Raw genomic sequence first — 15,401 nt, 5'->3', positions numbered from 1 at the left:
TGCAGTCTAATTGTGCTACCTGCAGTGCAACAGGAAACACTGCAACATTTATTTTTTTTAAGGGACAAAAAGGCTAACAGGTGAACAAATGTGCCTGATGCTGTCACTGCAACTTTTAAAATATGGGTTTATTGTGATTTCTGTCACATGATTAAAATAATTATGTTAAGAAATACTTGATATTTATTGGCCATTATTAAAGTCTTTTATTCAAACTTGTTCTGTTGTCTAATGGAAAAAGGGGAATGGCAGCAGAGTGTGTAAATCACACCATTTTAAGTTCATTTGCAGCAAACGTCGTGTCTGTGATCACACAGAGCAAGAGCGTGAAGACAGCAGTTGTTATTAGCGTGAATTTTATCTGATTGCAATTTTTTCATAGATGATTGTTGTGATGCTGTTTGTGTGTGTTGGTTTTCAGACTAAAAACAATGAGTAATCGAAACGTTAAAAAATACACACAGTTTAGTTGGTAGAAGAGTCACAGGGTTTAACAGCAACAAAAACTTCAACAAAATCTTTACAGTTTAGATGTATAAATGGAGACAGTACTCACACAGTCTGATGCAGAGAGCTGTGATCTCCATGATGTCTTGCTGCAGACTGACTAACAGACTCTTCCTGTGTGGTGAATTTGAAACATCTCTAAATAGTTTTCAGAGAAGCAGAGCTGCTGCTAAGGTAGGTCAAATGTGAGTGATTCAGCTGATTATCAGAAAGACTGATTTTGCTTTCAATACTATTTTTCTTTTAAACTTCACCTTCTTTCTCTAATTAAACAGTTCATCCATGCTTTGTGATGATGCTTGTTGTAGACCCCATTAAACACACCAGTTTTAAACTGAAGATGGAAATACCAAAAATCAGACACGCATAACTGTTTGTGGCCATGTCAGAATACTTTGAATATGAAGATAGTTGGTGTTTTCTAACACAGAAGATAAACACAATGCTTTATGGTGGAAACTAAGTCACAGGACGTGTGTTCACAAACTGCCCACAGAGTCTCTTAATAGACAACTAGCAGTACTGTGGCTACTTTGCATTTGTTTATCAGGGTTACACCCACAGTGCAAAGTGGAAGTGTGAAAAATAAGACAAATGGCAGTGCCACTATTTACTTAGCTTATAACTTCTGCATTCACACAGTTTGATCAGATGTTGCTGCAGCATGAAACAACAAACAATTTATTCTGTCTGGGTATGCTGTTTTCAAATTTATCCAGATTAGTGTAGACGTAGCCTTAGAGCTGCTGAAATGAAAGACTCCTTATTGGGAGCCGTGCTTTGTTTTGTTTTTTCCTCTCTCTCTCTCTCACACACTTTTTTTTCGCTCCAAGCTGCATGTGAGCCTTGTGTTTGCACTGAGCAGAGGGGGCAAGGTGGTAGTTACACTCGCAGCAGCAGTAGCACACGAGCAGAGCAGGAGGGAGAGAGAGAAAGAGAGCCAGGGGCAACAACAAGAGACAACATCGTCACATTAGAAAGGTATAGTGAAGAAAATGAGTGACACCAAGAAAAGAAGCAAAATCTGGAACCATTTCAATATTATTCACAATACAAAGGCAGAGTGCAAGAAAAGGATATCATATAGAGCCGGCTCCACAAACAACCTGCACAGGCACCTGAGAACTGTCCACCCATCAGTGCAATGGGAAGATAAAACACAGTCAGTTGAGTGTGATATTAATGAAGGTGCTTTTTTTTCTTCCATATTTTAATTTATATTTTATTGTGTTGAGGTTTGCAGTGTTTTGTGTTGTTTCACTTTAAATTTGTTTAAAAGGAAAAAGCTGAAAATTTAAATAGTTAAAATTGAATTGTAAATAGTTGGTTTTATAATTTATTTTTTACATTTTATGTGGAGTCAATAAAAAATCATATTTATATAATAAATAAAAATGCATTTTTTTTAATTAGTAATTCATTTTGTGCATAATTTTATATTGTTGTTGATAATAAATTAATTAAAGCAACAAAACAACCTGAACACAGGTTAAAGAGCACCCATTGTCTGTGCTGCTGTCAGAAGGAATCATCTAATATCCCCCAAAGTCTTCAAGATTCATCAGTTGCATTAGTTTAAAAAGATACATAACAGCTTAAATATGTATGAAAAAGAAGACATTTAAAATTTACCACTATAATAAAATATATTAATGTGCACCTTTTGGTTGAATTGTTTCCTCTAGTTCACGTCTCCAAACTGACTGACTGCTATTCACTCTAAACTGCGCTGATGCTTCTGCTACTGTTCAGGGTGTTCACAGTGGAAACAGCAATAGAACTATGTGAGCTTTTTGCATGAATCATTAGGTGGCACTTAATGTAAATTACAGCAGCAAATTATTTGGCATTAGCATTTCGGTCACAGAGCAGTATAGTAGGTCTAAAAGCAGGTGTTTATTCAAATTAAGCAGAGTCATGCCACCTGTGTGTACATACAGCAGTTTTATGGGATCTCATTTCCATTCTATACAGAAGCATAGAGCTGCCAACGAGGCAAAAGAAAAATATCACGTTATAATGAGAAGACTTCATTGTTCTAACAATATGCTTTTCATGTTTTTACAATATACTATCATGTTAGTACAATATACTTTTCACATTTGAACAACATAATATGACATTATTACAATATACATACTTATCACGTTATAACAAAAAACTTGTCACATTCTTACTATATACATATTATATTGTACAAACATGATTATATTTGGACAAATGTAAAAAAGATACTGTTAGAATGTTATTTTTTTTTTTTTGTTGTAAGAACGTAAAACGTGTTGCGTTCAGAAACCCCAATTCATGGTATGCTCTTGGAACTGGCAGTGGTAACTTGCAATGCAACACACACACAGACCTGAATAGCCCATCGCGGTGTACCTCAGGACTGTCTCTTACAAACGGTACAAATTTGCACACATTAATAATTTAAACTCAGTTAAAACACCAGTGAGTTTGTGCATTGTGCAGCTGAAAGATGAATACTAATTTACTTTTTCGAAACTGGGCGTTTAATTTACTGTACCATTTCTATTTATGATATGTTGGAGCATCTGATTAAAGTTGGTGGCATAGAGAGAGGATAAGAATAAATGCTAAATACTGATGGCTGCCACTAAAATAATGATAGATTTTTATAGAATGACATAATAAACAATTATCAAAACACATGTGCAAAGTACATACATTTTATTCTGATGTACCATTAATATATGAAATAATAAATATCTCTGTTATTACAGATTGATGCCACAGTGATTGAACTACGTATCTCTACCTCACGTGACAGCTACCTTACACATCTTCATTGATTGACACTCACTACTTTGCATGATTTTACATTAAGTTTAGAATGATGGAATGCACCAACACCCTAAACTATGTGTAGCAAATGCAAAATACAACCAACTTCTTGAATATTCTCAAAATTTAAAAGAACCCACCATTAAATTTTAACAAACACCTAAACAAATGTGCGGTCACTGAAAAACACCTCCTAACACCCCAACACTCTACACCCCATCACTTGAATATATGACATAAAACCCCCAGATACGTGCAACAATCTGAAAAGCAATATATAAAATTAAATTCTGTCTTCTGATGATACTGCCTAAGGAAAGCATGTAAAATGTAAACAGGATTGGTCCTAGAAGGAAACCCTGTGGAACTTCCTAGTTGACCTTAAGTGTGAAGAGGACTCTCATTTACATGACCAAATTAGAGTATATTAGATAAATATGATCTAAACCACTTCAGCGCAGTACCTGTAATACCTACAGCGTGCTCTAATCACTATAATAAAATAATATGGTGTGAGTACAAGAAAATAATTATTAGAATGTAATGTGTTAAATTTGTCTAGATCACAGGAATAGGAAAGGATTGGTCTGTGTTCCAGTTTGGCTTAGCTGTAGGCCTGAGAGTGTGTGTAATTGTTTAGAGAGAAAGAAATTTATGGTCTGGTGTCATAAAAGGAGACAGGAAGCTACAGTTGGGGGGTTGCTGATGCTTGTACCTTTAATAAAAACTCATAATTGCCATAACTTGGAAGTAGGTTTGCAGGAGACTCTCCACCTTATCTGTAAATGTAAAACAAACAAGATGTAATATGTTAACTCTGTTTCTACGTTGTGTAGAAGAATTTGGGGTGCTTGGGTGAGGAGATTACTTTTATGACCCCCAGGAAGTCACAGACACACACACACACACACACACACACACAGTGCTTTAACTGTTACGCACCCACACCTACATGCACACTCACTCACGTGCACACACATACACACAGGTACGCGCACACACAGGCACTCAAGTGCTCGTGCATACACACAAACACAGAGTTTGCAGCACACCATGGGGGTTTTATGATGGGGTCGCTTCTACAAAACTGCATTTCACAGACAAAGGAGTGAAGATTTTGCAGAGGGACACAGGCCTGGCACGTCTTCCCTTCTAGAAGAATGCATGCTTAAATAAAGATGAATAAAGGTTTTGTGAAATAACTACTGAGTTCCGGTGCCGTCTCTGGATGCCCGAGGAATAAAAAGAACTGGGGTAAAACTGATTTCATAACAATGGTCAACAGTATCGAACGCTGTACTGAGGTCTAGCAGGACAAGCACAGAGATGAGTCCACTATCAGAGGCCATAAGAAGATCATTTGTAACTTTCACTGAAGTTATTTCTGTACAGCGATGAGCTCTGAAACCTGACTGAAACTCCTCCAATAAACCATTCTAGTACAGTTACTGTATTTTATTTATTTTGGCACTGTCGGGTCATCTAACTAGTCAAACATATCAGTTCCTGCTATATGATAAAACCAGTGTAAGCATTACTGAAAATACATCCAAGAACATTTCTATTTTAAAGGAATTACAGCATTTATATTCAAGATAGCGGTCTTTTAAGTTTGCAATCGCTATTCAATCGCTATTTTTATTCTTTTTTTTCACTTGCAGCTCAGTTACATTTAAGAACCAAAACTACAAGCAGATAATGGCAAAACCTCTGCAACTATCTGAACAACTGAGTACAAACCAACTATGCTGAATAGGTTCTGCTTACATGACAGTGAAAGGTGTGAAGACAGTTTCCTTTGTTTGTTTGTTTTTAAAGTATTTATTCATAAAAACATAAAAGTAGCACTGCAGCAGTTGCCCTGATAACTACAGATAAATACTCAACTCCAAGCCATCAATAGTTTCCTAAAAGAAAAGCAACATGTGAATTTCCCTGCTCTGTGTAAATAAAGCAGAGGTAACACCAAACAGCTGGGAAGGTAAAGTCCCTCTAGACTTATTAGCACCAAACACTTGACAGTGTTGCTTATTACAGCGAAATTGCTCACTGTCACAGAGGCAAGCAGCCCAATGCACCACAACCAGAGCACGGATGATATAACTGTGATGGTGTAGAAGGCTCTTTGCTTTGATTGGTCAGCCCGTTTCTTTCCTCCACCTGCGTCCCCTGGCCCTGGACGAATCAGAACACGGAGAACAGCGAGGCTGCAGAAAGATATGACTGTTATGGATAAAATCAAAACACATAACAATTGTAAGGCGATTCCATTATGCATAACTACAGCTCCACAGCTCAGTCCAAAACATAGCAGCCAAGCACAGCCAATGCTGATATTTCTGATCTTGACCCCACGGGCATTTCTTAGACTCATGTAGGTGATGGGGTGAACAACAGCCAGGTAACGTTCTACACAGGTCAGGATGTGGAAAATGATCCTCCCATAGAAAGTCATATAATAAGCATTTAATCCAAGGTTTGTCAGTGCTGAGTTATGAGTGTAAATGCTACCAAGAATGAAGAAGCTCCCAAAGACCCAGATCAGCTCAATGGCAGCCATGTGGTAGGTGAAGATGTCAGAGTGACTTGCTGTTTTAAAGGAGCGCTGCTGCCGCCATTGTCTATGACCCAGGTAGAGGACGATAGTGGAGAGAGGGAGGAGGAGGATGATTCTCAAGGTATTGATGGTAATGTTTATGTATATTACACCCCGGTAACACTTTATAATAAGTGCACAGTATTAAGCATTAGTTAATCATCTGTTAAGCATCAGTTAATGCTTACTTAAATGTCTCTACAGCATCTACAAAGTATTTCTCATAATAAGTTAATAGTTTACAAGCACTGCTTTAAACACTTTATTCATGATGAATAAGCTAATGTACAACACTTTTTATTAATTATGTTTTCATGTTCTAAAACTCATTAATTAATCATTTATAAACACTACTCTGCATCAGTTACAAACCAGTCATTTCAGGATGTTCAATGGTATACAAAATCATTGGTAAAAGGTAAGTAGATGGTTAACACACCCCATATAATACTATAAACTCTACATGTACTACACATAGTAGTTTCATACTAGATGTTTTATAAACACTGAATATCAGGGTTACATCAGTCAGCTGCTATATCTTAACAGATGTCTTACAATACATTTATAACTGTCACTTAAAGGCTGCCAAAGCTGTAACTCACTATCGACCAACTTCTTTTTCGATAGATTATCTATAAATACTCATAAATACCTTAATAAACTTATTTAGGAAGTTACAAACCATTTGCTACTTGTTAGTAAAGTATCTTGAGTGAGCCCATCTAAAGTGTGGACCATATATACCTTACAACCTATTTATAGATGTGAAAGTTTTTAAAATACATTGTAACAAAAAATAAATGACAACACACAGGGTAGATCCGGAACGCACTGTATTTTTAAGATGCCAATCACAGAAATATCAGAACAATGCTTACAGATTGGACACACAAATGTTGATACAAAAATAAAAAGTGTCATAAACTATCAGCCAATATTTGAGGTAATACAGAACACGGCTGGATGCAAACTATATGACCTGTAGCTCTTTACATAAACTTTTCAAATAACATTTTCAAAAAGAAAAAAAATAGCAGTAGCAACATTAACTTTTAGAATTATCGGTATTTTTTGGAAATGTCATAGATCAGTCTCCCCAATGTACCATTGTTGTGCTTTTTTGCGAGCCACTCGTTCCACTCAATAACTGTAAGGTGTTCTGACAGTAGTCTATCATGTCTGTTACCCCTGAGTCTCCAGATTTGCTCTTTGTTAGACCTCCAGGCTCTCTCTCCAGATGTTGGGTATGGGCACCTGTACGAGGGTCAACATACCACCTGCTGTGGTTAACAGTATGGTGTTCATACCCTAAATTTGGGAGTACACGATAGGCCCGCCATTCATCACTTATCACTGAGGAACCAATCCAGACATGAAGGGTAATCACAGGAACAAGATGTCTTCGAGATCTTTTCTCCACAAGTCGCAAGATAGACCTCGTTTTCCCTCGATGTTTTATGCGCAGCATTCCAAAGACCCACTTTCCTCTTTTCCATCCCCCAGTCATTCTTCCTCTCCCATACTGATGCAGTAACAAAAAAAATGAAAAAGAAAATGACTAAATGATACTATGAAAGATTGATAAATATATTGATGTAAATGAGACCACTGTTAGCTCCGTTTTAAGGAGAATTTTGGTGTGAAAACAAATAATAATGAATTTTACAGTAAGTGTGTCACTTCGTATGAGGTTGAGTCTAAAAACATAATATGAAAATTAATATAGATATCTTACCAAGCATATTGGTCTCCGTTGTTCACCCTTTTCTTCAGTTCCATTTTCTGCTGGCAGACTTTGTATTTTATTTTTCTTTTAAGTAGCTTTTTCCTCTGAAGATATTTTATAAGCTTCAGTGGGCCTCTTTTCGAAATCTCCTCGTTAATTAGTTTTTTCAGTCGCGTGAGACTTCCCATTTTTTAGCCAGTTTGTTGTTAAGCCAACAGAGGAAGCCGCGCTTTTGGTGCTTCCTGCTTCCTACATGACCAATAGGAGACCGCGATGCTGTGACCTCTCACCTGTAGGTCATAATCAAGCTGCAGTCATGGCTTCCTGTGTTAACACGACAAACCCAGACCGATCTACCGGTATGCGAACCCGGGGGAAAAGGGGGAATAATAACGTAGGCAAGATGGATGTTCGTGTTACCAGTGGTGAGTATTTTTTTTTTTTTTTTTACCTCATTGTATTACCTAGTGATGGGTAGATGAGGCCTCGTGAAGCGTTTCAGCACATTCCCCAAACTGTATCGATACTGTGTTGCTGTTTTGCTCCATACTGACACCTGCTGGACCTTAAATATCATTGCAGGCAACTTACTTGAGACTCACAACAGACACTGATTCAATGACCTACTCATACTTGTACACACTGTAAGGTATTGTACTTTCCATGGAATCATTTTATATCTTTTACATTTCAAATATTGTAGACATCTATAAAATATATTGTGAATGACATTAAGTGAAAATTAAAATAAAAGTATTGTGAATGTAATATTACCCATTTAAATGTAACTGACTCAGAGTTTATTATAAATTTCTATTCAGAAAAATAACTTTATCCAATGTGTTTGCATTCAGTCTATTGCATTTTTTTGACACCATTTTCCCAGCTTTGGAAAACACACGCTCACAGGGCACAGATGAAGCTGGGGTACACAAAAACTGTAAAGCCAGGTGGAAAAGGTTCAGATAAGATGTCTTCCTATTCCCCCAGTACGTTAGAGGATCCTCTAATCTTGTAATGTTTCTCTCCGCCAAGTAGCGCTGGACCTCAATGATGGAGTCCACTGTTGCATTGTTGGTTTGTCTGCCAACTTCTTCATCGAGCCGCTGCCACAGGTTTTCTGAAATAATAACAAATGCATGGCCGTTTTAGTTTTTGTCATCTACTCCAAATGAGTACACATTAACATCAAAATAAATGTACGAATAAGCTGATAATACTGAACTTGCCTGGAACAGGGGACTGCTCTGATGAAGGTCCAGGCTGTGGCTCAGATGTTGTGGGGGCAATTACTGCAGCACACTCCATTTTCACTCGTTCGAGTTCCTCCGCATGTTTTTTGGCTAACAATACCTTGATGGTTTGAAGATGAAACAAAATTAAATCAGTATGCAGTACTTAACATCAGCTACCTGATGAGACATTGTCTATATAAACCTTTCTGGTTGGCAAAACGTATGAAGGACCTGAACCAGCTTCCTGAACCCCTCACTCTCCACAAGGGGTTGGCAGTCCTTTATAATAAAATTCAGGACTGCCTGGTCCAGAACAGTCTTCCTACATGCTTGATTTCAAAATAATAAAACACATGCTGCTCAATGTCTATATAGGCCTACCTGTGTTCACTCTCGGTGTGTTTGTCTCCTCATTTTCATGTTTGGCTCTATAATGCTTAAACACTGAGGAGGTGCTTTTGTTTGTGTAAGAAAGCTCCGCAGAACAGATGCGACATTTAGCCTGCATAAAATAAAATAAACACTTTACACTGCAAGTCACATTGCTGTTTTTCCTATGTTGATAGATTACACTAAAAGAAAGACGAACAGTTACCTTATTTGCAGTTAAAAGGTCGAAATGATCCCACACAGCAGAAACCTTTGTTTTTCTTTCGGGCTCCATTTTGTCATGGAGAGATGTGTATTTTTTTTTTTTTTATCGTTTTGAGAGTAACTTTGTTTATTTTTTGGTGGCGACTCATTCCGTTGACCGATGCAGATGCGGTACCTTTTTAAAGACAGTTTGGCGCATTGGCAATGATCGATACAGCAGCTGTATCGATCACGTGACTTTTTCTTAAAGCGACACACGCACGGATACAGGCTTCGCTCTGTGAGCTTGATACATGAGCCGGTGCATCAGTGTTGCTGGACCCATCACTAGTATTACCGTATTTCATTGTAAACGCCCACCGCCTATTAGCAGGTAGCTTTTCGCTAGCTGCTATTAGGCGCTTAGCTTAGCTTTTAGCTACATTTCAGATTTAGATATCGGCAAAAACACAGTTCAGTTTATTTTATTAGTTGTTTCTTGTGGCTCAAGAATTAAATGAGGATTGTCGCCTTTGGTGTTACTCTGGGCTGTAACTTAAAATTGTGCTTTCTGGAATTTAGTTTGTCAGGCCTTCTCCAGCTATTTTGCTGCATGTCTATACAATATAAATTCACAATAAATGCTCTACATTGTACAATCTAATGCACTATGTTTGAAATACGTTAATATATAATTATAGTCAAATTGGCCAGTTTGTAAATACATAACTAAATATTGTTTGTAATGTTACCATTGTAGGCTATCAATCACTGTAATGCTTTTACTGTTAATTAAATTCTACAAAGTGTACATTAATATTATTAATATTATTGAATTTGTTTTATTAATTTTATTTATAGCCAAGTCTCATTTTGTTTTTAATTTTCTCTAGGTGTGACTGTTGCCCCAACTGCACAGCTGGCAGACAGACGAAAATCACAAGAGTTGGAGATCTGTAAGATGAGGCTAGAGTGGCAAAAGGATAAGATTGATGAGCTCACCAAAGAAAGAGACTATCTAAAGGAGCAATTAGCAGCATGTAAGTCCACTCTTAAAAACATTACATAGCTTGTCACATACTTCCTCTGCTTGAGCACTTACATAAGCATTCTGTTGAGTAATTTTGTGTTGTCTTTTTAACTGTTTTACTAGCTCTCTCAAAGGAACCCACAAGTTCTGTCCAGGATTCCAGTGAGGTATTGAGCATATCTTCACTGTCCTCTGATGGGTCTTTTGATGAGAGTTCTAACTCCTCCATGAGCACAACTTCATCAGATGAAGATAGGAAGAAGAGGAAGAAGGGCAAAGCAAAAAAGCACAAGAAGTCAAAGAAACGTGACCAAAAACAAAGAAAAAGAGGTAAAGTGATTAACTTAACAGTTTGATTTTGCATGTGGTGTGTTGCGTTACTACACTATTACATTCAATTAATGATTATGTTCTCTCAATTGCAGTCCAGAATCCTAAGCAAGTGGTCACCCGGTATAACAAGATTTTGAGGCTGTTCAAAAGAGGAGGGACCATGTCTGCTGCCTTTAAACGTCTGGGAGTGGACCGGAACACAATTGTGGCAACTGCTCCAATTGCTGAGCTATTCATTGTTGCACCTGAGAGGTATAAAGAATTAGAAAAAAACATGCAGGGACAGAAACTTTCATTGTTTGCTACACAGTGTGCTGCAGCAATCAGTGCAGATCCAGAAACAGAGGAAAAATTCAAAGCGTATAAGTCTTCAGGGAAGTTGCTTCCTCTTAAAACAAAGAAAGATTAGATCTTTGTTGTTTTTTTTACATGGTGAAATGTGGTGAGAGTCCACCATTGTTAACAGCTTAATAAAATACAAGTTATGTATTCTGTTTGATTGGTCAATTGTTTGTTAAAAAAATGACACACTTAATTTTTGGTTTGTATGTGTTTTATTATTATTTTACTTTTATAAATTCTGTAGTTTTATTTTAATGATCACACATGTGATACACTTGTAAGGTATATATGGTCCACACTTTAGATGGGCTCACTCAAGATACTTTACTAACAAGTAGCAAATGGTTTGTAACTTCCTAAATAAGTTTATTAAGGTATTTATGAGTATTTATAGATAATCTATCGAAAAAGAAGTTGGTCGATAGTGAGTTACAGCTTTGGCAGCCTTTAAGTGACAGTTATAAATGTATTGTAAGACATCTGTTAAGATATAGCAGCTGACTGATGTAACCCTGATATTCAGTGTTTATAAAACATCTAGTATGAAACTACTATGTGTAGTACATGTAGAGTTTATAGTATTATATGGGGTGTGTTAACCATCTACTTACCTTTTACCAATGATTTTGTATACCATTGAACATCCTGAAATGACTGGTTTGTAACTGATGCAGAGTAGTGTTTATAAATGATTAATTAATGAGTTTTAGAACATGAAAACATAATTAATAAAAAGTGTTGTACATTAGCTTATTCATCATGAATAAAGTGTTTAAAGCAGTGCTTGTAAACTATTAACTTATTATGAGAAATACTTTGTAGATGCTGTAGAGACATTTAAGTAAGCATTAACTGATGCTTAACAGATGATTAACTAATGCTTAATACTGTGCACTTATTATAAAGTGTTACCGGGGTGTAATATACATAAACATTACCATCAATACCTTGAGAATCATCCTCCTCCTCCCTCTCTCCACTATCGTCCTCTACCTGGGTCATAGACAATGGCGGCAGCAGCGCTCCTTTAAAACAGCAAGTCACTCTGACATCTTCACCTACCACATGGCTGCCATTGAGCTGATCTGGGTCTTTGGGAGCTTCTTCATTCTTGGTAGCATTTACACTCATAACTCAGCACTGACAAACCTTGGATTAAATGCTTATTATATGACTTTCTACGGGAGGATCATTTTCCACATCCTGACCTGTGTAGAACGTTACCTGGCTGTTGTTCACCCCATCACCTACATGAGTCTAAGAAATGCCCGTGGGGTCAAGATCAGAAATATCAGCATTGGCTGTGCTTGGCTGCTATGTTTTGGACTGAGCTGTGGAGCTGTAGTTATGCATAATGGAATCGCCTTACAATTGTTATGTGTTTTGATTTTATCCATAACAGTCATATCTTTCTGCAGCCTCGCTGTTCTCCGTGTTCTGATTCGTCCAGGGCCAGGGGACGCAGGTGGAGGAAAGAAACGGGCTGACCAATCAAAGCAAAGAGCCTTCTACACCATCACAGTTATATCATCCGTGCTCTGGTTGTGGTGCATTGGGCTGCTTGCCTCTGTGACAGTGAGCAATTTCGCTGTAATAAGCAACACTGTCAAGTGTTTGGTGCTAATAAGTCTAGAGGGACTTTACCTTCCCAGCTGTTTGGTGTTACCTCTGCTTTATTTACACAGAGCAGGGAAATTCACATGTTGCTTTTCTTTTAGGAAACTATTGATGGCTTGGAGTTGAGTATTTATCTGTAGTTATCAGGGCAACTGCTGCAGTGCTACTTTTATGTTTTTATGAATAAATACTTTAAAAACAAACAAACAAAGGAAACTGTCTTCACACCTTTCACTGTCATGTAAGCAGAACCTGTTCAGCATAGTTGGTTTGTACTCAGTTGTTCAGATAGTTGCAGAGGTTTTGCCATTATCTGCTTGTAGTTTTGGTTCTTAAATGTAACTGAGCTGCAAGTGAAAAAAAAGAATAAAAATAGCGATTGAATAGCGATTGCAAACTTAAAAGACCGCTATCTTGAATATAAATGCTGTAATTCCTTTAAAATAGAAATGTTCTTGGATGTATTTTCAGTAATGCTTACACTGGTTTTATCATATAGCAGGAACTGATATGTTTGACTAGTTAGATGACCCGACAGTGCCAAAATAAATAAAATACAGTAACTGTACTAGAATGGTTTATTGGAGGAGTTTCAGTCAGGTTTCAGAGCTCATCGCTGTACAGAAATAACTTCAGTGAAAGTTACAAATGATCTTCTTATGGCCTCTGACAGTGGACTCATCTCTGTGCTTGTCCTGCTAGACCTCAGTACAGCGTTCGATACTGTTGACCATTGTTATGAAATCAGTTTTACCCCAGTTCTTTTTATTCCTCGGGCATCCAGAGACGGCACCGGAACTCAGTAGTTATTTCACAAAACCTTTATTCATCTTTATTTAAGCATGCATTCTTCTAGAAGGGAAGACGTGCCAGGCCTGTGTCCCTCTGCAAAATCTTCACTCCTTTGTCTGTGAAATGCAGTTTTGTAGAAGCGACCCCATCATAAAACCCCCATGGTGTGCTGCAAACTCTGTGTTTGTGTGTATGCACGAGCACTTGAGTGCCTGTGTGTGCGCGTACCTGTGTGTATGTGTGTGCACGTGAGTGAGTGTGCATGTAGGTGTGGGTGCGTAACAGTTAAAGAAAAAAACAAGAAAATTACATAATGGCGATCGTGGCTCAAGAGTTGGGAGTTCGCCTTGTAATCGGAAGGTTGCAGGTTCGAGCCCCGGCTCGGACAGTCTCGTTCGTTGTGTCCTTGGGCAAGACACTTCACCCGTTGCCTACTGGTGGTGGTCAGAGGGCCCGGTGGCGCCAGTGTCCGGCAGCCTCGCCTCTGTCAGTGCGCCCCAGGGTGGCTGTGGCTACAACGTAGCTTGCCATCACCAGTGTGTGAATGTGTGTGTGAATGGGTGGATGACTGGATGTGTAAAGCGCTTTGGGGTCCTTAGGGACTAGAAAGCGCTATATAAATACAGGCCATTTACCATAATACTGACAACATTCATTTTATACTTTTGTAACTGAACGCATTTTATTCTTCTTATGTGAATACATTTATCTTTATGCTTGAAGCTATTACTGAAGCTCTGCTGGTGCAAAATACTTTTTTATGTTGAACAGCTACCAGGATTTATTGGAGGCACAGTTGTAAATTTTATAATTGAATGCAGGAAATTCTGTGGCTGGTCTCACTGCATAATCACATTATTTTATTGTATAATGCCTTGGTGCCACTGGATTTTAGCATGTCTCACACTCATGCAGTTAGACAGGGGGAGGAAGTTGGGGGGAAGCAGACAGCTCCACAGGAAGAATCTTTTGTCTCTTTTGACTCTGGGAGGTAGCAAGGGAGTGTGAACCTTAAGGTGTGAAACAGCTGTGAACTGCCTTTTGTTCCTGGAGAAGGTATTTAACTGAGAGCCATGTTAGGCTCAGTGAGACTCTGCTGACCGTCTGCCCCGCGATCATCCAGGCTCTCCACCAAGCTTGGTTTTTCTGTTCTTTGTTTGTGATTAAAGCTATCGCTCACCGTGTGTCTGCAGGCTTTATTTAATGGAAAACTTCCACAGCAATAGGTATTTATCATTTTTTCAGAGCATGAAGTTTTGGGGGAAGAATATTTAAGTCATAAGTCATTACTGAGGTTTCTGACATGCAATTTAATGCAAACTGTTCAATTCATTCTCATATTAAAACATCAATATTTTAGTAATTTGGGGTACATTTATTGTTTATGATTAATGGGAACACTGTGGAAAGTAACTATGTTATTAGAATTTTTTAAATGATTGGTAGGAACTACTTTTTCTTCTGCCTGTCACAGTGAAATGCGAAATATGACTGTATAAATGCATCACGGCTCATGTGTGATGTGTGACGCTATTTCAGCTCCACAAACAGCCAAGATGCGGTTTGTGACACATGTGGCAAGACAACAACCCTTGTCTGACACAAGCAAAAGTAAAATATAACACAGACTATGACGATGAGTTTATGATGAGGCATGTGAAGGAGAAGGAGAGGGACAGGTGCTGCGAGGGTGAGACAAACATTGCTTGTTGAGTCCTTTGCTGCTACAGGCACTCTCCAGGTACAGAGAGAAAAAATGTGGTGGTATCGGATCTAAAAGAAAATCAGTGATATCCCACATCACTAGGTAGTTCATCTCTTTCTATGGATTGGCTGTGTGAA

At 38.0% G+C, this 15,401-nt stretch overlaps 1 protein-coding gene across 1 annotated transcript; it reads left to right on the top strand.

The window, feature by feature from the left end:
• The first annotated feature begins 6,791 nt into the window (after positions 1–6,791).
• LOC109194275 (coiled-coil domain-containing protein 106-like) lies at positions 6,792–11,329 on the top strand. The gene is made up of 4 exons (XM_013264455.3): positions 6,792–8,062; positions 10,339–10,485; positions 10,599–10,805; positions 10,901–11,329. Exons 1-4 carry the CDS (start codon positions 7,891–7,893, stop codon positions 11,215–11,217), a joined length of 843 nt encoding a protein of 280 aa, XP_013119909.3. The 5' UTR covers positions 6,792–7,890; the 3' UTR covers positions 11,218–11,329.
• The last annotated feature ends 4,072 nt before the right edge of the window (positions 11,330–15,401 follow it).

Source organism: Oreochromis niloticus, linkage group LG3 (genome assembly GCF_001858045.2).
Source record: "Oreochromis niloticus isolate F11D_XX linkage group LG3, O_niloticus_UMD_NMBU, whole genome shotgun sequence".
Classification (NCBI taxonomy): Eukaryota; Metazoa; Chordata; class Actinopteri; order Cichliformes; family Cichlidae; genus Oreochromis; species Oreochromis niloticus.
Note: the sequence above shows the minus strand (reverse complement) of the source record. Positions and strands in the feature narration are given on the sequence as shown.

Coding starts and splice junctions, on each gene's coding strand:
- LOC109194275 (XM_013264455.3), top strand. CDS start 7,891: ATGACCAATAGGAGACCGCGATGCTGTGACCTCTCACCTGTAGGTCAT. Junction 10,486..10,598: donor AAAGGAGCAATTAGCAGCAT/GTAAGTCCACTC, acceptor CTGTTTTACTAG/CTCTCTCAAAGGAACCCACA. Junction 10,806..10,900: donor CCAAAAACAAAGAAAAAGAG/GTAAAGTGATTA, acceptor TCTCAATTGCAG/TCCAGAATCCTAAGCAAGTG.